Consider the following 19,705-nt stretch of genomic DNA (forward strand, 5'->3'; position numbering starts at 1 on the left):
TTACGGGAGGGAGGGAGGTAGAGAAGGAGGGGTTAACAAGGGAGGAAGCAATGGGGGAGGGGGAGCGAAGGGGAATAGGAAAAGTTAAGATATGGGAGGGAGGGAGAAGAGAAGTGGTTAGCAAGGGAGGGAGGGAGGGAGGGGGAGGAGTAGTTAGCGAGGAAGAAAGGAAGGGAGGAGGAGGAATGACTAGCAAGGGAGGAAGGGAGGGAGGGGGGAAGAGTAGTTAGCGAGGCAGGAAGGGAGGGAGGGGGGAGGAGTAGTTAGCGAGGCAGGGAGGGAGGGAGAGTAGTTAGCGAGGCAGGAAGGGAGGGAAGGAGGGAGGGAGAGGAGTGGTTGGCAAGGGATTGAGGGAGGGGGAGGAGTGGCTAGCAAAGAAGGAAGGGAGGGAGGGGGAGAAGTGGTTAAAAAGGGAGGGAGGGGGAGAAGTGGTTAGAAAGGGAGGGAGGGAGGGAGAGAGGGGGAGAAGTGGTTAGAAAGGGACGGAGGGAGGGACGGAGGGAGGGAGGGAGGGAGGGGGAGAAGTGGTTAGAAAGTAAGGGAGGGAGGGAGGGGGAGGAAGGGCTAACAGAGAAGGGCGGGAGGGAGGAAGGGTTAACAGATGAAGAAGGGAGGGAGGAAGGGAAGGGTAGGAGGGGTTAACACAGGAGGGAGGGAGGAAGGGAGAGGAAGGGCTAACAGAGGAGGGAGCGAGAGAGAGGGGGGGAGGAAGAGTTATTAGTGGAGGGAAGTGGGAAGGGAGGAGTAGGAGTCAATAAGGGAGGGAGAGAGAGAAGTATGAGGCCTAGGAATGCGAGTCTGGCGGCGGCGGCGGCGGCTGTGGTGGTGATGGCAGTAGTGTTGGTGGTGGTAGTGTGGTGGTAATGTTGGTGGTGGTAGTGTGGTGGTAATGTTGGTGGTGGTAATGTTGGTGGTGGTAATGTTGGTGGTGGTAGTGTGGTGGTAATGTTGGTGGTGGTAGTGTGGTGGTAATGTTAGTGGTGAAGGTGGTGATGGTAATGGTGATAATAATATCTGACATACCAAAATACAAATCATCAAGAAAACCCTCTCAAATCATGCACAGTTCCGGTATCATACTTACACGAAGGAAATCTGCAAGAAGCTGCCGTAGGAAAAGGGAAGACGAGAAAGACACAGCACAACGCCCTTCACTACTTCTGTGGCCGAGGGAGACTGAGCCGTGCACGTGGTGGTGGTGGCTGGGTGTGGGGCGTGGCTAGGGATGAACAAACAATCGAAGCATCGTTAGTTATCCGAATCACCTGGTTTATTCACGTAATGACAGCAGTGAGGAGGATAATTTTAACGTCTATAGATTAAATTATTAGGGTAAGTGATGTGTATTAATGATAAAAGATAACATACCTCCAATAAGCTTAAGTTCAGTGGGTTTTTTTGTGGAACCGAGTCGAACGTGAATGAGACAATAAAAGGAGCGGAACTTCCACGCTCAAATTCTGGCTAGGTTTGCTTGTCCAGGCTACACATCACACGATGCAGAGTCTGAAATTATATATAGATAGATGGTCAGATACATAAATAGAAAGAGATACATCGGTATGTACTTTTTTTTTTTTTTTTTTTTTTTTTAGCTGGTTCTCGTTGCCTTGTCATCTCGCTTCAGTACAAACAGGAAGCGGGTGATCAGGCGTGAGGGCGGCGGACAGAACCAGGATGTAGTGCTTTCATCTTCACTTCCCGGAGTTTTTCGTCCTTTTGCAGATTGTTTCACTCAGCTTCATGGCAGAATAAGACAATACTACGGCTCTACATCCTTTCCACAGCACTTTATCGTGACTAGCATTATATTCTTGTATTAATTTCTTGTTACAGCTCAGCATTCAAGATGGCAAGTTTAAGTCATGTGAAAAAAATGAGTGGTGGTGGTGGTGGTGAGGAGGGAGATGGTGGTGGTGATGGTGGTGGTGAGGAGGGAGGTGGTCATGGCATCACGTCCACACCACAGCGATCACCATGGAGGCAAGAGAAAGAAAACCTAGTATATTGTCATGTATAGGGGTGTATAATAATTATTTAATTTGACGTTTATAATCATGAGCGTTATACCCTTGCACTCCCCATGTACACCATTTCCAGTACTCTCTCTTTCTCTCTCTCTCTCTCTCTCTCTCACACACACACACACACACACAGGTGGCAAGAAAGCCTCACTCAGGACTTTACTGCATACACTGGTTCTTTGGCCAGTCACCTCGCGGGCAAAGACACTACCTCAGCATCTTTTCCTAACCAGTTTAATTTTAGACAGACCATGATAACAGTCTGTTGTTGTTGTGGCTCCAGGGTCTCATGTGTGGCTCTTGTGGACTACAGGCTGGCTCATCTCTCCTGCAGTCCACCATCCTCCATTCTGGGGGTGGGGGAGGGGGTTGAGGGACGTTTGTATACCCAGGCAGTGAAGCCGCATGGGTATGACGGTGCCACCACTTGAAGGCGTCTGTCTCCAGTATTAATAAGTATTCTAAAGTGGGATTAAACAAACACAGATGCCAAGTTCTTTTTTTTATTATTATTATTCTGCCGCCAGACGATTTTCTTCAGCTTTTGGGGAGAGCTCTTGCAGTTTCCAAAAATCCTTTCAGTACCGGGATTTCATTTCTGGCACACGGGGAGGCGATGTTTTGGGTCGTGTGTGTGTGTGTGTGTGTGTGTGTGTGTGTGTGTGTGTGTGTGTGTGTGTGTGTGTGTGTGTGTGTGTGTGTGTGCATATCTAGGTGAAGTTAAAGTAGGGGAGAGAATGGTCAAAGGTCAACAGGGAGAATGGTGCTGCCTTTGCGGGGGTATGCGCTCTCTGACTCCACTTGTTTCATCCTGGCAACTGTCGTATTGTTTTATTTAGCAGAGGTGTTTAAATACAGGTAAAAAGAGCTAATGAGGTGTGTAAATACAGGTAAAAAGAGCTAATGAGGTGTGTAAATACAGGTAAAAAGAGCTAATGAGGTGTGTAAATACAGGTAAAAAGAGCTAATGAGGTGCGTAAATACAGGTAAAAAGAGCTAATGAGGTGTGTAAATACAGGTAAAAAGAGCTAATGAGGTGTGTAAATACAGGTAAAAAGAGCTAATGAGGTGTGTAAATACAGGTAAAAAGAGCTAATGAGGTGTGTAAATACAGGTAAAAAGAGCTAATGAGGTGTGTAAATACAGGTAAAAAGAGCTAATGAGGTGTGTCCGGAAATGCGTCAATAATGCAGTCAGGTGCGTCAAAGGTAAAGACGTTGATGTACCCGCAGCGACCCAGGTGATTGACGCTGCTGTACGGGGCAGATCCACCGACCGTGCCCGTACAAGTGCTCTGCGTGAAGGGGTACAGGAGTTACACAGAGCCACAGTGACCCGGTACAAGTGCTCTGCGTGAAGGGGGGGCGGGGCTGCAGAGTTACAAAGAGTTACAATGGTCACCTGATCATACCGTCCTGAAATGGGTTATAAAAGAAAGATTTGCTCTCTAATTAAAAAGCTTAAGATTGGGATTGCAACAGGAGGGGAGAGGAGCTACTGGGGAGAGAGTGGGGGGGTTAATTGTTTAGTGGGGAGGGAGCGGAATAGTGAAGAGGGGAGGGGGTTTGTGGGGTGAGAATTGGAATAAAGTGTAAGGTGAGAATTGGAGTATTGAGTGTGTGGTGAGAATGGGAAATGGGGAGTGGGTGAGAATTGGAAATGGAGAGTGGGGTGAGCAATGCGAAAGGAGAGTGGGGTGAGAATTGGAAATGGGGAGTGGGGTGAGAATTGGAAACAGGGAATGGGGTTAGTGGAAGGGAAGGGAGTGGGGTGAGAGGGGATGGGGGAGTGGGGTTGGTGGGAGAAAACCACAAATGAACATCGTATTGGTGAGAAAACTTTAATTTCTAACCAGCATACCTCTTCCTTTTCTTCTCTCTCTCTCTCTCTCTCTCTCTCTCTCTCTCTCTCTCTCTCTCTCTCTCTCTCTCTCACCTGCGTTACATCAGACTCCCAGTTGGACTCTGTGTTGGTGAGATAGCCTTTAAGCTCAAACCATCCCTCCTCAGTCTGGGTGCAGTTCATGTCCATAGAAACCATCCAGTAGTGCTCTCCATAACTGGCAGGAAAAAGTAAGAAAAATAACTAAAAATAGCATCCCTTCCTTCTCTGTTCCCTCCTTTTCCATCCCAACCCAACATTTCTTCATACTCATTTCACTCTATCTCTTCTATTCATCCATTTTCCCCTCCTTTCCCCCCTTCCCTTCATTTCCTTTTTATAAGCCTCTTAGCCTGGGGAGAATTATCAATGGGGAGAACTGGAAAAATGCGAAAGGAATACAGACATTTTAGGGATGTATGAAATTTGGGAAATATAGGTTTTCACTGGTGCGGCGATAGATTGATACGCCAACAGAGTAGATGAAAACATTACAGAAAGTTGGCAAGAGAGAAATGGGTTATAAATGTGTGTTTCTGGACGTTACTGCAATATTTCACGGCCATGGGTAAAATAAGGTGCATAGGCGGATTTAAAGACCTAAGAATGACAGGTGTTCAAGGCCACATAAACCTTTAAATCCTCCCCTGCATTTACCTGGCAGATTTAAAGCCCTTAATTTAAAGTGTTTAGGGCCAACGATGCCTTTAACCTTTCCCTGCACTTAACACCAACACTTACACATTCAGTTCCTGGTATCCCGGACTCAGAACATTGTCGGTGGTCCACACGAGCGGTGTACCCTCAGCCGACATGCCCTGGTACACCCCCTGGCCCGGCTGACCCCCGCTCCAGTCCAGCCTCGTGTCCCCCACCCTCCACGCGTTGTACTTCTCGTAGTGCAGGATCGTCCCCAGCAGGTTGGTACTGATGTCGATGGCGCACGGGTCCGTCTCAACATCGGGACTGCAGCCTGGGATTGTGGGTGTAATGGTGATCTAACCATATTATCATCTTTAGTGTCCTTTTGTGCTCATGACTCTCTCTCTCTCTCACCTCCAGTCGTCTCTCCTTCCCCCTCATGCTCATCCCTTTCTTTCCTCTTCCCTTTTTTTCCGTTGCCTCTTTTCTTTCCTCCCACTTTCTTCCCCCCTCCTCTCCCTCCCCTCCCCAACTCACCCTCAGGTCTCTGCTCCTCGCCGATGCCACCCCTGATGAAGAGGTCCTGGTCTGGGATGGTCTCTTTGTACACGAACACCACAGTGGTTTCCAAGCCGGCCCGTAGCTCCCCTGCACACACACGTAAATGCACCGTGACTCCGACATACAAAAAATAATGTGAATATATACTTGTCTCACTTTATACGTTGATATACTTACAGCTTATGCAGATCGATATAGCGTAGGAATGGATGGAGAGAGAGAAGTGGAGAATAACAGGATATTAGATGGACAGATAAGTAGAAAAGGATAAGTACAGGATATAAATGTGGCAGTAGAGACAGAAATGGACAGATACAGTATGAAAGTTGGTTAGTAGAGGATGTAAGTGTGCAAGTACTAGATGTAAGTAGACAGTGTATGTAAGTGCTTATATACTCACAGGCTGTTGCTGTCTCTTGCCCTCCACACAGCAAGGCCACCACCACCACCATCACGCTGAGAACAACAACACTACTATACTCTTTTCACTCTAACTTGGTGTAAAACTGCTATTTCTCCATCCTGAATACTGAGTGGTAGCAACAGATTAGCACTAAAATTTGAGTGCTAGTCACAAAGAAGTGCTATGGAAAGGAAGTAGAGCCGTAGTATTGTCTTGGTCTTCCAATGAGCAACGTGAAATAAGCTAACATGAAATTCTACGCCAGGTTAGAGTAAGAGGAGTATTGTAACATTATCTTAACATTATTATTAGTATTATTATTATGATTATTATTATTATTACATTATTATTATTATTTTTACTATCATCAGCTAATTTTATGCAAGTAAGGAAGATATATAGAAACACAATGAAAAGAAATATTCAGCATTTGTCTAATCCTATAAATTTATGTGTATTTCGACCTCTTTCTTTGTGTTTATAATTATCTGTACTTGTAATGCTGTCCCTCCCCCAGTCACCCAATCCTCATCACCCCATCCTCATCACTCCATCACCCTATCCTCATAACTCCACCACCCAATCCTCATTACCCCATCACCCAATCCTCCCTACCCCATCACCCAATCCTCAGCACCCCATCACCCAATTCTCATCACCCCATCACCCACTCCTCATCACCCCCTGTGGATCGTAGGGGTCAGGTCAAGAGGTCAAGGCTATTTGCTCCAGAATTTAGGACAAGGGTAGCCACTCACTTGCCTCTGAATACAGTATGTGTGAGAAATAATCCCAAATGCCCCTAGAACTTAAACCCTCGTTATATAAAAATCATTCCTCCAATACTCTTTCATTTGTTTATATGGCAACCACCCAGCGTAGAAAAATAGGCTTCTGGGCTACAAGAAACGTTTTGGCTTGTCACTCAATCACCTCAAAGAAGCGCTACATCGAGTGAGTAGACGATGTGTTTATATATTCTTTCCAGTGGTCAGGTTTGCGAAGGGTAGGCTCTATAAATGAATCACTAGACAGTATACGTTTGTCCCTCCTCAGTAACGACCCTTTCTTCCATATCGATACGGCTAAATCGTCTCTTATTCCTTACACTCACCTTAAGGAATGATACTGTCTCATAGTGACTACTGTTTCTGACACAAGGAGATAAAAATGCAAGGCGTGTGTCTTTATATATGTTCGGTGCCTGCTGTGTTGACGTGTGATGATAACTCTCTCTCTCTCTCTCTCTCTCTCTCTCTCTCTCTCTCTCTCTCATTCCACATTCAGTCACATACACATCGCACAGTCATCGTTATGTAGACACGCATCCACTCATCTTCACTCACATTATCAAAATATCAAATACCACACACACACACACACACACACACACACACACACACACACACACACACACACACACACACACACTGATAAGATAAAGGGTTGATGGGTGGGGTGATGTGGTGTGATGGCTCCCACGATGCTCACGCTGACTGGAAAGCATGTGTGGGAAATGACACGCTGGCTGACTACTGACAACACACACACACACACACACACACACACACACACACACACACACACACACACACACATCCTGTTTATAATCTAGAAAGCTCTAATAATGAGCAACTTAACTGTGGCTAATTTTCGCTTAACAGATGACAGCTCTACAATCTCTCTCTCTCTCTTTGCATGCTTTCTTTATTTCTAGTTCTCAATTCTGTCAACTTAGATTTATATTACATATGTGTCAAAGGGGCACTGGACTATCGGACATTCTTTTCTTGGCGATATGGTCACCACCCAACGTAAAAAATGGTTTCCTGGGCTTTATGAAATTATTTGGCTTGTCATTCAGTACAGTAGTCTAAAGGCACTACTATACTAAGTGAGTGGATGATGCTAAGTTTATTTCACAATCCGGCAGTAAGACAAATTACGTACGCATTTACTTACACAATACTGTACGTCTAAAAAAAAGGTTAATCACAAATCGTAGCATCCCCACACACAACCCCTCCTCACACACAATCTCCCCATACACACAACCTCCGCCCACACGCACACAACAATCCCCCCCACACAACCTCTCCTCACACACAGTACCCCCCACACACAACCATCCCCCACACACACAATCCCCCCCCACACAACCCCCACTACACACGTACTAAATAGGTCATAATCATCATCACGAACCCCATTTTGCCTTACCTCAGTATGCCATTACCACCCAACGTAGTATATGGTTTCCTGATACAGGAAATTATTTGGCTTGTCGCTCCGTGTAGAGTCACCTAGAGAGAGAGAGAGAGAGAGAGAGAGACTGGAGGTATCAAGAACTGAACAAGAAAATTTCCTAGGAGTAATGAGGTTAATTTCTTCTTCATTGTTTACATACACTTCCTTTTTTCACCTGCACTTGTTTACTTACCCTTCCTTTATTTACCTTTGTTTTGTTTATTTACCACTGCTTTGTTTATTGACCCGTTTACTTTGTTTACTTACTGTACACTAGCTATTTACTTGCACTTGCTTTGTTTACTTACACTTGCTCTATCTACTTACACTTGCTTTGTTTAATTACCCTTACATTTACTTACACTTGCTGTTTACCTACACTTATTTACTTAAACTAGCTCTGTTTCCTGCATGTCTCTACCTACCTTCTAAAAGCCAGACGCCTTAATCCCAGAAGGGGGTGACCACATATCGCCTCCATGTCACCTGCCCTTTGCCAACAAGCTGCCTTTCCTCCAATTCACATCACCCTCATGCACATACCTCCCATCTACCACTAAATTATTATTCAAGAGGTTCACATCTTTCGTTCAGGGGGGAGTGAAAAATCGAAGTTAGTTCAACTGATCTTATTTGGAACAGATCTCTTCTCGCATATATTTTTCGTGTCAGGTGTCATTAATCCTTTCAGCTCTATGACACATTCTTAAATTTTACTCCTGCTACCACCAAACTATATTACTTTCGGGGGCTTTTTTCTAACTGGAGGAGTTAGACATTACCTTCATTAGTCCCTTCAGTACGAGTGGATAAAATCGTTCTGGTTGTAGAACGAATAAAAGTTGATGTCCTCGGTACTGTCTTCGCTCATGATTGTACAGTTGGAGTCAATAGTTCCTTCTACACTGTCCTGAAACTGCCAAAATATATATAAAAAAATTCCTAAACCAATCAATAACCATCAGTTGGGTTCGAATTTCTCTTCATCATTTCAGAAATCAGGGTGTGTAAAGGGATTTTGGACATTGAGAATGCACAGACTAGTTACATGCAATTATCCTTTAACATCACTGAAGCTCCGAACGAACAAAGTGAGCAAGATTCCACCCACTTATCGCTGATTAATTTAGGAAGGTTTCATTAAGTTTCGACACAGCTTTGAAACAATTTAGCGGAACCACTGACTTGCACTCACCTTCAATTAGAGATGAATATTTGTCTCCATTCACTTAACCTGTGAAAGTTCAGTCCAGGTCAAAAACTTAATGGGGTTCTTAACTAATGAGGCAAGATTCCGAACCATCCGCTCAATTCCCATTAGTTGAATGAGACCTGAAGAGGTTTTGATGCTGTTTCTAGGCAGCCTAAAAGGAACAGTAAAGGCCATGTAAAAATGTCCTATAAACTGTCTTGAAAGTCTCGAAACCCAGGACGTTCTTCTTAATCGATAATAATCAGGAGGGCTGACATCTTGCTTCACTGATTCGAACACCCAAACTTTAAAAGAATCAATGCGACTGTACACATTTCCAAGCCATCACCTGTGCACTTCTCAATTTTTCTTCCCCTGGCTTCAATTTTCCTGTGTCTCTTTCTTCAGTTGTTCCTGTAGATGCATTTGCTCTCCCAGTTGGGGCAGCAGAGTTAAGTTCGTGACTGCTTTGCCTTTTGGGGAGTTCAATCACATTTATTATTTTCAGACTGCTGAAAATATTGGGTACATCCATGTGTGTGTGTCCACTTCAGGGGAAAAACCATTATATGTCTAACCAGTAATTGTGGTCTGTTACAGCACCTGTTTCACCTTATTTCAGTTTGATTAATGATATAGTACAGTGTGTCTTTGTATAATATGTGGCTGGATTTGTACTGTCAGCCAAACATCTTTCTTCCCGCTTTTATTGGTTACTAATTATTAAAACAGCAAAAACATGAGTCTTTATCCCTATATGCTTGTGTTCTGGTTCACCTTTCGCGATAATAATCACCTGTCTTCCTGACCAAAATTATTTACATCTAGCGAACCATGAGTCCTCTCCCGACCAATATGTAAGTTGGCTGGCTCCTTCTCTTCAATAATCCACCAAAGTTTCAGAAGGTAACTGTCTGAGGATTAATAGCCTGTGGAAAAACATGAGTCTTTATCTCAATTTATGTGTAGTTCTGCTAGTCTGAATTTCCACATCTAGCAGAACTTGAAAAGAAGGCTGTCAGAAGAATATTTACTAGTGGCAAACCATGAAATCTTGTATCGACCTGGTTCTTCAACTTTTCGAAGAAGTTTTCACCAAATCTGATAGGACTGTTTCAAGATTATTTACAACTGGGGAAATATTAGCCTTTTTTTTTTTTTTTTCAACTTTCCCGCCAAATATTCACCAAAATTCAAGAACATAGCGATTCGTTAACGTCGCCTGTTTTAATCCAAGTCACTTTTCCATATCGCAGTCTCATCTGGGAGCAGGAACGGATGGTGCTTTTACTCTCTCACACACTGTTGGGATCATCACCTCAGATCTCCCACCAGTCATGTCCTCATTTCCATTTTCCATCGTCCTTTCTCCAGTCTCCCTTGCACATCGTCCCTCACTGTCATCTCCACACACTTCCTCACTTCTTCCACCACCTCCCTCATTTCTTTTATCACCTCCCTCACTTCTTCTATCACCTCCCTCTCTCCTCTGGCAAACATACGCCTCCAGTAAAGACTGTTCCTGGTGGCTACTCCCCGCCGACTGCGCCTCCTGCGTCCTGGCTTTGGAGGGACATGGCTGGGGACTCTGAGGCGTGATGGTATGTCAGGATTCCAGCATATGGGCCACCTCTCTGAACCCGCCCAGGAACTTGCTACTCCCGCCACAGCTCTCCAAACCTGGGGGGTGAAATTCGTTGTCGTGAAAAGAATTAGTTACGTTTATGCCTATCCACTGCACGAGGGAGACTGAAGAAGATAATACATTTGTCGTAGTGAAAAGAATAAAGGTTATATTTATTCCTACTGACTAGAGGAGAGACATAGAGACACTCATATTTTTTATTTATTTATTAATTTTTTGCAAAGTTCCAGTCTCCCCCCATTTGAGAATATGGTTTCTTGGTAAATTATTGATAAACCTGAATGATGACTAAAAGGAAATACGGAATAATTCTCTTCTGGCAATTTTAATATCTTCAGTGCACATTTTTATTAACGAATGAAATTTTTCTCTTATAAATGCAAAATGTAAACTCACTTGTTAAAATACTGTTGACTTCACATCATCGGTATCAGGACCTACCTAAACCATATTGTTTTAGCTATTTATTTTAATTATCTACCAATCTATTTATCTATCTGTTTATCTGTCTATCTATCCATCTATCTATCAATTCATCTATCTACTTACAAGAAGAAAGAGAGCCTGGGGAAGACCCATCTCCCTCATAGGCATAATTCCTTAGGTCATCCACAGTCGGGTTACTTCCAGCACTCTGCCCTCTCCTCCTTCCTTCCTCCCCTCCCTCTCCCCTCCTCCTCTCCCCTTCCCCTCCCTCCCTCTGCCTCCTTCCTGACAGCGAGGGCAAGCAGGTAAGGTGGATCTTGGGCTTCCTCTCCTGCTTCTCCTGCTGCTTCTGCTGGTGATCCTCAAGACTGCTGGTCACTGAGGCGGCATCCACTTGAAGGACGTCAACATCTGAGAAGGAGATTGGTAATGCAGAGTTTTTTATCATTATCATTATTATCATTATTATTATTTCTTATTATTATTTTTATTATTATTAAATCTTCAACAGCATCATCATCATCTTCATCACATCATAACCATCATCATCATCATCAATACTATCATAATCATCATCATCATCATCAATACTATCATAATCATCATCATCATCATCAATACTATCATAATCATCATCATCATCATCATCAATACTATCATAATCACCATCATCATCATCACATCATCATTATCATCATTCATAGCGAAATATTGCTCATGGCAGTGCATCCATGGCAACTAAAGTGAAGTATCCTGGCGTGTTCAGAATTGCAAAATCAACAAAGCTGCAACACACCTGCTATATTGGGGTTGCAGATCCAGGCAGGCTGTCCGTTGGCTCTGGGGGGCTTTAGCAGTTGCAGTTCTAGTAGGTTGGGGGTGTTGGGGGGCGGAGGGGAGGGGGAGACCTGATTCTTGTTGCCCCCCTCCACCTGACCCCCTCCCTCCCTCCCATCACCAGCCCCCCTGCGCAGAGAGGAGCGGCGGTGGTGTTGGTGGAGGAGGAATGCGCAGACCAGAACTGTGGGGGGGGGGGGGCTGTGAGAAGACCTTAGTTTCATTATACCTACATACATACATACATACACGTCCAGATGAAGCCAACAACAACAACAACAACTTTTGCACATATTCATCAAAGCGTTTAAACCACCTCAGGCATTCTACTGTATACCCATCACAGTCTCTCATCCTTTCATCATCTCTCACACTCTCATTCACAATCACACTCACAATCTCTCACACTTTCATCCTCCTCTTGACTCTCACTCACACTCTCATTAACTTTCACTCACACTCTCACACTCTAATTAACTCTCACTCTCACACTGTCACTCCTCAACACACCCCAATATACTCACGCAGAAGGCAGACACACCACACCAGGGCGGCCAGCAGAGCAGCCAGTGAGAGGCGCAGAGAGGGATCCGCTGGGCCGGGCAGCTGACAGTTCCTCCCGCTGTACCCGCCCACACACCCACACCGGTACCCGACTGTGGGAGGAGGAGCAGGGCATGAGGGAGGGTGACTTGGGATAGCTGAGGAAAATGACTGTATTTTTGTATGCAGGGAGGAAAGAACCAAAGGCTAGAGGCAAGGGAAAAAAAAAAGTTCTTTCCATGAAAAAGAGAACAAGAGAGAGAGACAGACTGAACATTGGTCCATGTCAAGATGCCTGGACATACTGTGTTTAAAAGACTGATGGTCACAGGCAAAGGGAAGTACAGACTTAGGGAGATAGTTCCAGAGTTGATCTGTTGCTTACATGAAGGACTGGGAATATCATTTAACTCGTCCATTAAAATGTGCCAGGCAAAGAAGGAGTGTGTGTGCTGCCAGACAGGCCTGCGCGCCCGTCCTACTGGAGTACGAATTCATGCAAACAGTCCAGAGAGGCAGTGACCACTGAAACAGCGAGAGTACAGTAGGGGAATAAACATCCAACCTTGCGGCGAAGAGAGGGGGAGATTGAACGGAGTCAGCAAGAGAAGGGGATGCAAGTTATGTGAACTGGAAAAGAATCTGAGGGGTGTATGGAGGTGTGGCCCATTTTCACTGGCCACTCTAATGACTTCTGCTAATACTGTATCTTCCATTTTCCTGATTCAAGAGTAGCTACAGTGCTCTCCGAACTCTGAGTATCAAATGCAAGGATGGTACAGTGGACAGCGCTTGTTATGTCGTCTGTGGGGCATATACTCAATTCCTGGTGGATACAGTATACAAATGTGCAATACCAGTATATCTTCTCTACATTCATTCTTGATTTAAAATACTAAGTGTATAAGAGATCGAGGTTCCTTGGATTCACTTCCTTCTATTTTACAAGTGCTGAGAGATTACAATATACGTAACTGAATCATTTTTTTTTTTAACTCAAGGAAGAAGGAACCAAAGACCAGAAGCCCGCAAGATTGTTCCCTCCAAGAAAAAAACAAAAACAAGACGATAGAGATTAGTGCCTGTTGCCTCCTAACTCTACGGGAATACAAGCCAAGGTACAGTATACTAGTAGACTCGTAAGAACCCAGGTATACGGTACAATGCTAAGGTGTTACAGAGGGATGGGTGGGTGTGCTACCTGGGTGTACGGTGATGCAGGTACCGTGTTAGAGGGATGGGTGGGTGTGTTACCTGGGTGTACGGTGATGCAGGTATCGTGTTATAGAGGGATGGTGGGTGTTACCTGGGTGTACGGTGATGTAGGTACCGTGTTAGAGGGATGGGTGGGTGTGTTACCTGGGTGTACGGTGATGCAGGTACCGTGTTAGAGGGATGGGTGGGTGTGTTACCTGGGTGTACGGTGATGCAGGTATCGTGTTAGAGGGATGGTGGGTGTGTTACCTGGGTGTACGGTGATGCAGGTACCGCCGTGTAGACAAGGGCTGTAGGCACACTGGTCCAGCACCTCACACCCGCCACTACCACCACGTACACGGCCCGCACCGCACCTGAAACACGAATGAGCTCCCTTAATGCTTTCCTATAAGCTCTTTTAAACTTACGCTTTGTATGGGATTCTTTGTATATATGCTTGTCTTCACTCATAAAATTATCAAACGCTGCAAGTCATATCATGTAAATAATTAAGTCAAAGAAAAAATGAACAGTGTGATCTGTGATAATAGCTAACGCACCCACAGTGATAAGACTTCCAGGTGTCGACACAGGTGAGGGGGGCGCGGCAGGTGACGTTGGTGCAAGCGGAGGGGGCGCGGCACCCCTCCTCCACCACCCCCCGCACCTCCCCCACCTCGCCCCACGCCGTCCTGTTGTACCGTGGGGGCAAAGGCACGCTGCGCCCTGACACCCTCACATCGTCCAGGCACCCTGTGGGGATAAGGGAGGGGGGATTCTCAGCTTCCGAGGGATTCTTTGTTTCACCATAAGGCTAAAGGCTACATCAGCATTTTTTTCAGTATCATTTTATAGTACATTTATTTCCACAGGCTTGCTTAATCAATATGACATTCATTTTACATTTGAAATTTCTTTAATAATGGAGCATAAATCAGTTCAGTAAGTAGGTCAGTTTAGGTATCTTACGTAGACGAATGGCAGGTTATTCTACACAACTGAGGAAGTGCGAGTAATGTGTAAATACCACGACCCATTATGAATTTATTAAACCAGTGTGTATCCTGCCACTTGATGAACACAGTCAAAAGGGAACCATTGATATAAAACTCTTTGTCACATGCAAAACAGCTACGGAGAAAACACTGAGGTAAATTTGAGAACGAAAACTGTTTCATGTCAACATCACAAATATAAATCAGTATTATCCCTGTCTCTGCAAAATCTGCGTCACAGCGTTCGTAATTCAAGCAAATAATCTACATCCCAGCGTTAAGGGACTATTTGTTAAGAGGTCTAGAGATCAACGCTGATTCTATAGTACACACTAACATAGGGAGTTCTTGCATGCTACTGCTTACTCATCCACGCCTCACTTAAATTTTTAGACTGGAAACTTTAGGCGCAAGATGGATTCTTTTACTAAATGTCGGTGGATTTATAGGAGATTACTGAGACTACTTACAACAAAAAATTAATCCTCATCTCTTTCCTTGAAGCCCTGAAATCAAGTGTGTGATATTAACATTAGCAACTCGCTACTCTAACTATTCAGCTAAATCTCCTTTCATTCAACAATATTTTCACCATTAAAGAAGGTCTGGGTGTCGCTGCCGTGGCCCCCCTCAGTGTCTGTGGTGTAGGGAGCGGCGCCCCCCAGAGTGACGCCCCCCTGTCGGTCCACCTCCAGCAGCTGCCGCCCCTCCAGAGACACTGAGGCGTTGTACAGGTCACCCTCCCCTTCGTCCACCTTCAGGATAGTGGCCGACCCGTACCTGAAGGCAAGCACCAGGTCATGAGAGATAATATACCTTTAATTAAATTTTTTTTGGTGTGTGTGTCTGTGTGTGTGTGTGTGTGTGTGTGTGTGTGTTATACCATATTCCTGGAGCCTTTCCTTCCACACTATACATCATAACCATCATTACCACAGCCACCAGAAACTCATTTCTCATTAATACGAGTATATGATGTGGACAAAAACTTATGACCAGAAGGAGGATGACAGAAAGTAGCATAATTATCAATAAAGATGTTTAGTAAAATACATCTGCACTCACCAGTCCAAGCCTTCAAAGTTCTAGACTTCTTCTCATACACAGACCGAGGGACCACACGAAAATAAGAGTACATACGGTATATAAAATTACAAAGAAATTGCAGACCCGTCCCATATAACTTCCTTCCAGATAAGAGTCCTAGGAATATATGCTGTATTTCAATTCAATAAGTACAGATGACAAACCTATTCCTGCTGATAACACTACATGATAAAAACAAGTATGGAACTTTAACCACTCTGGCTGGGGGTGTTCTAACTACTATAATACTTCCCAATATCCCTCCTCGTTCATCTCCTTCTACTCTTTCCAGATCCGTACCTGGCCGCGTGGAGACTGTGCCATTTGCCGTCATCGAGGTGAGTATGTGAGAGGCAGAGGGAGTGAGGGGGAGCTGGGGCAAACCTGAGCACCACACACGCCCGTCCCCCCACCAGCGCCACCACCAGGCTGTCCTCCCCGTCATGCGAGGCCAGCGTCACCAGGGCGCCCTCACGATGCCGGGTACGGAGTCTGCAAGAGGAGGAAGGGTGAAGGGTTTGCCTACATTACAAGACCATTCTAGATTTGCTGCATTTATGTTAAGCTTTGGTGTAATGAAAGTTTTAAATGAGTAGCGATATTGAAAAATGAACTGTCTGCTTACGTTACAAGGTCTAGTTTTGCTACATTTCATTTAAGCTAATCCTTGGAGCAACGACAGCCTTATACGGGAGGCAATATTAAAATTATTATCCCCTGGAGAAAGGTGTGGAAAGCATCAGTCCACAGAAGTGATTTTGTATGATCACCGTGTCACACTGTCAACCAGATATATGTCCACAGTATTTTTCGAGGACTGAACTAGGCTTCATATTAATTACAACTGCTGTTTGTAATCCTTCACCCTGTATTTAAACCAAACTTTAACAAAGACACCAGCACCACAAAGAGAGAGGATGATGTACAGTGCAGTGAATGAATTAGAGAACTTGACTGGTATGAGAATGAAGGTGGAGGTGGAGGGCTAAAGTAAACTAAGAGTGCGGGTGTTGACGGCAGGAATAAGAGTATCAGACTGACCTGGGAGTGACGATGGTGGTGGAGGGCTAAAGTAAACTAAGAGTGCGGGTGTTGACGGCAGGAATAAGAGTGTCACACTGGCCTGAGGGTGACGATGGTGGTGGAGGGCAAGAGTGACAGTGAGGGTGGTGAGGGCAGGAATAAGAGTGCCAAACTGACCTGAGAGTGATGGTTGTGGTGTATCCGAGTGGTGTGAATGAGAGTGCTAGCCTGACGACACTATTGGCTTGGAAGGCTGAGGGTGTAGTGGGTGTAGTGCAGTCTGATCCACGCCACCCCACCTCACACTCACACCTCAGGCTATCCCCAGACCCCTCACACCTGCAGAGATGATTTGGGGTCGATTAGGTTAAGTTAGGTTTGGTTGGGTTAGGTTGGATTAGTTTAGGTTAGATTATGTTGTTATTTTATGTTAAGGCAGGTCAGGTCAGCTTAGGTTGGGATTAGTTAGATGAATCTCAGACTGACTACATTATGTTATACTGAGAAACATACCAGAACATGCATCCTGTGAGGTGTGATCTGGACCCATCGCTAGGCACTAATATCCTTTTGTCGTGCGGTTATCGTGTATTCAACAGGTATACCTTTAATATTTCTTCTTTCTCTTCTGTTTACCTTGAGTGAATGCCGCAGTGGAGTCCTTTGGCGGCACAATCTGCAAGCTGACACCCAGGGACACTACCCTCACTCAGCAAGCCCTCGCCCAGGTCACGCAGCTGGGGGGTATAGGAGCTTCAGCAGGACGAAGGGAAATTTTAAAGGAAGGTCGAATGAAGTTACGATGGAAGGTTATGGGTGAAGTTTTGAAGGAAGGTTATGAGTGAAGCTATGAAGGAAGGTTATGAGTGACGTTGTGAAGGCAGGATGTGAGCAAAAGGTTATTATGAAGGATGGTTGTGAGTACGGGAAGCTATAAGCTTGGGGGAGAAATGATTGGGTTATGAGGAAAGTTATGAGGAACGGATATGAGTCAGAGAAATGAGTACCGCTAAGGAAAAGGAGAAAATGAGATGGGGATAATGACCATAAATATGATGGAAAAGGAAATGCTGAAGTACTCTATAGAGGTATATAATAATCTCTCTCTCTCTCTCTAAAATACCCCCTCTTAGTACAATGTCATCATTAACTATGTTCGTGCAATTATCAAGTGGTTTTATCTACTGGCATCTTTTTCACATTAGTCTGGCTGCCACACGAAAGGCCTGTGATAGCAAAGTAGTTACACAAATTAATGAAGGTTTTGTAAATGAGCTGTCCTATAGATCTCTCGCAGGAAATTAATTACTGAAACCTTATTAATATTGAGTTCATCTTCTCACCTCACCATTCACCCTCAGATTCCTAATGCATCCCGTGAGTGGGCGCGAAGTGATAGGATTGGGCCACCCGTAGATAGTGTGGGCGGGGGGTGGGTGTGCCAGTCCCCCCACCTGCAGCGGCTGGGGGGTGTTGAGGATGGAGGCGCGGTTGGGGAGTCTGGCGGCGCCCCTGCAGGTGTGGGCGTCTGGGGGGATGGGTGGAGGGGAGTGGGGGTCGTGGGGGGTGCTCCTGCTGGATGGTTTGGCCCCACCGTCGATGCTGCCACCACAACACAGGTCCACGATCATCTCCACCAGCTTCGGGAAATAAAGGAAAATTCTGAAGGATGGCTGAATTAAGGTGTGAAGTTATAACAGGTCCATTATCATTTCTCTCAGCCTGGGGAAGTGAGGGAATGTGAGTTTTGAAGGAAGGCTGAATTAATTTATAAAGGAAAGCTGTGATTACCATATGATTAACCATCCATCCATCCATCATCCAATTCTATGCTAGAGAACACGGTAATGTTCGTAAGGATGAAGCACACCAACCATATAAGTACTGAAGAACAAGGAAAATGCTGAATAAAAAGACGTATACTGAAAAATTAAATATTAAGTAAAAAGGCTGAATATTATAAATATATATAGATACATGCAACTACTAAGATACTGACTAATAAATGCTGAACATTTAAACATACGGAAATACAAAGTGCTCGACAACACTTTGACTCTCTCACTTTTCAAAACAGAGTACTGACTCCTGGCTCGCTTTTTCATGCCTACAGAAAACTGACCCCTGGACCCTCGCAGCCTCACAAAAAACCGATACAGTGTCCAGTAGCATAGCCAAAGAGGGATGACCATGGTGGCCCTGACCATCCCTGAAATATATCTGGCCACCCCAGTAGCCACCCCAGATTTCCGAGGGAACACCCACGGATCGCCCGAAACATTTCTTTTTTGGCCACCCTAAAATTATGTTTAGCCACTTTCTTTTTTTTTTTTTTTTTTTTTTTTATCCTTGCTAGAATTACACTGTTCACACTTTTCTTTAACTTTACACGTTACAAAGACTACATTTGTATTCAGCTGGATACAAGTACACACTAGACACGCTCACCTTCGACACATCACACTTCTTATCTTCACCTTGATATGACATCAGGCTATTCACACTTCTTACTCTTCCCTTCACGTCGCCCTTCATACTTCTTTACACATCTTTACCTCCACCTGACAGCACACTATTCACACTTCCCTTCATTCTGACACATCACACTATCCACACCCCTATCCACAACTGTCCTATCCACACTTCTCACCTCATCCCTCCAGATCAGGTCGATTCTGTGCCAGGCGAGGTCAGCGAGGGAGGGGGCGGCAGGTAAGGTCAGGGAAACAGGTCCGGCTCCCAGGTCAAGCAGGAGGGAGGGTCGGCCTTCTCGTAGTTCAAGGAGAAGAATGTCACTTGGAACAGGGGCGCGGGGAGGAGGCTGAGGGGGGAGGTGGCTGGTGGGTTGTGAGAGGAGGGGTTGTGAGTGGATAGGAAGGACTTTCGGATGTTGAGAGTAAAGAGGTTGTGAGTGAAAGGGTTGAGGGTGAGGGGGTTGTGAGTGACGGAGCTGAGAGTAAGAGCGTTGAGAGCGGAAGGGTTGGGAGTAAGGTTGAGGGTGAG

At 45.1% G+C, this 19,705-nt stretch overlaps 2 protein-coding genes across 2 annotated transcripts in view; both read right to left on the reverse strand.

Moving 5' to 3' along the window:
• Positions 1-3,180: 3,180 nt before the first annotated feature.
• LOC145397599 (alpha-amylase-like) lies at positions 3,181-5,560 on the reverse strand. The gene is made up of 5 exons (XM_080270642.1): positions 5,509-5,560; positions 5,085-5,195; positions 4,647-4,878; positions 3,960-4,083; positions 3,181-3,318 (listed from the first exon to the last, which is right to left on the reverse strand). The coding sequence occupies exons 1-5, from the start codon at positions 5,558-5,560 to the stop codon at positions 3,181-3,183; spliced, it is 657 nt and encodes a 218-aa protein (XP_080126768.1).
• A 4,996-nt stretch (positions 5,561-10,556) lies between these two features.
• Positions 10,557-19,705, reverse strand: part of LOC145397609 (putative neural-cadherin 2) — a 108,274-nt gene continuing 99,125 nt past the window's right edge. The window contains exons 21-32 of the mRNA XM_080270653.1: positions 19,353-19,498; positions 18,046-18,342; positions 17,339-17,439; positions 16,880-17,041; positions 15,980-16,171; positions 15,186-15,373; positions 14,159-14,351; positions 13,866-13,972; positions 12,383-12,514; positions 11,818-12,042; positions 11,145-11,432; positions 10,557-10,630 (exon numbers count right to left, since the gene is read on the reverse strand). Of these exons, the coding sequence (XP_080126779.1) occupies positions 10,557-10,630; positions 11,145-11,432; positions 11,818-12,042; positions 12,383-12,514; positions 13,866-13,972; positions 14,159-14,351; positions 15,186-15,373; positions 15,980-16,171; positions 16,880-17,041; positions 17,339-17,439; positions 18,046-18,342; positions 19,353-19,498 (2,105 nt within the window). The remainder of the gene's footprint in view (positions 10,631-11,144; positions 11,433-11,817; positions 12,043-12,382; positions 12,515-13,865; positions 13,973-14,158; positions 14,352-15,185; positions 15,374-15,979; positions 16,172-16,879; positions 17,042-17,338; positions 17,440-18,045; positions 18,343-19,352; positions 19,499-19,705) is intronic.

This window comes from Coenobita brevimanus, chromosome 5 (genome assembly GCF_032717465.1).
Source record: "Coenobita brevimanus isolate Jiangsu-jjx chromosome 5, ASM3271746v2, whole genome shotgun sequence".
In the NCBI taxonomy this organism is placed as follows: Eukaryota; Metazoa; Arthropoda; class Malacostraca; order Decapoda; family Coenobitidae; genus Coenobita; species Coenobita brevimanus.

Excerpts from the sequence above, each read along its gene's own strand:
- LOC145397599 (XM_080270642.1), bottom strand. The coding sequence starts at position 5,560 with ATGGTGGTGGTGGTGGCCTTGCTGTGTGGAGGGCAAGAGACAGCAACA. Across the intron at positions 5,196-5,508 it reads GCAAGAGACAGCAACAGCCT|GGGAGCTACGGGCCGGCTTG; the intron begins GTGAGTATATAA and ends GTGTGTGTGCAG. Across the intron at positions 3,319-3,959 it reads GGGAGTCTGATGTAACGCAG|AGCACTTGTACGGGCACGGT; the intron begins GTGAGAGAGAGA and ends CCCTTCACGCAG.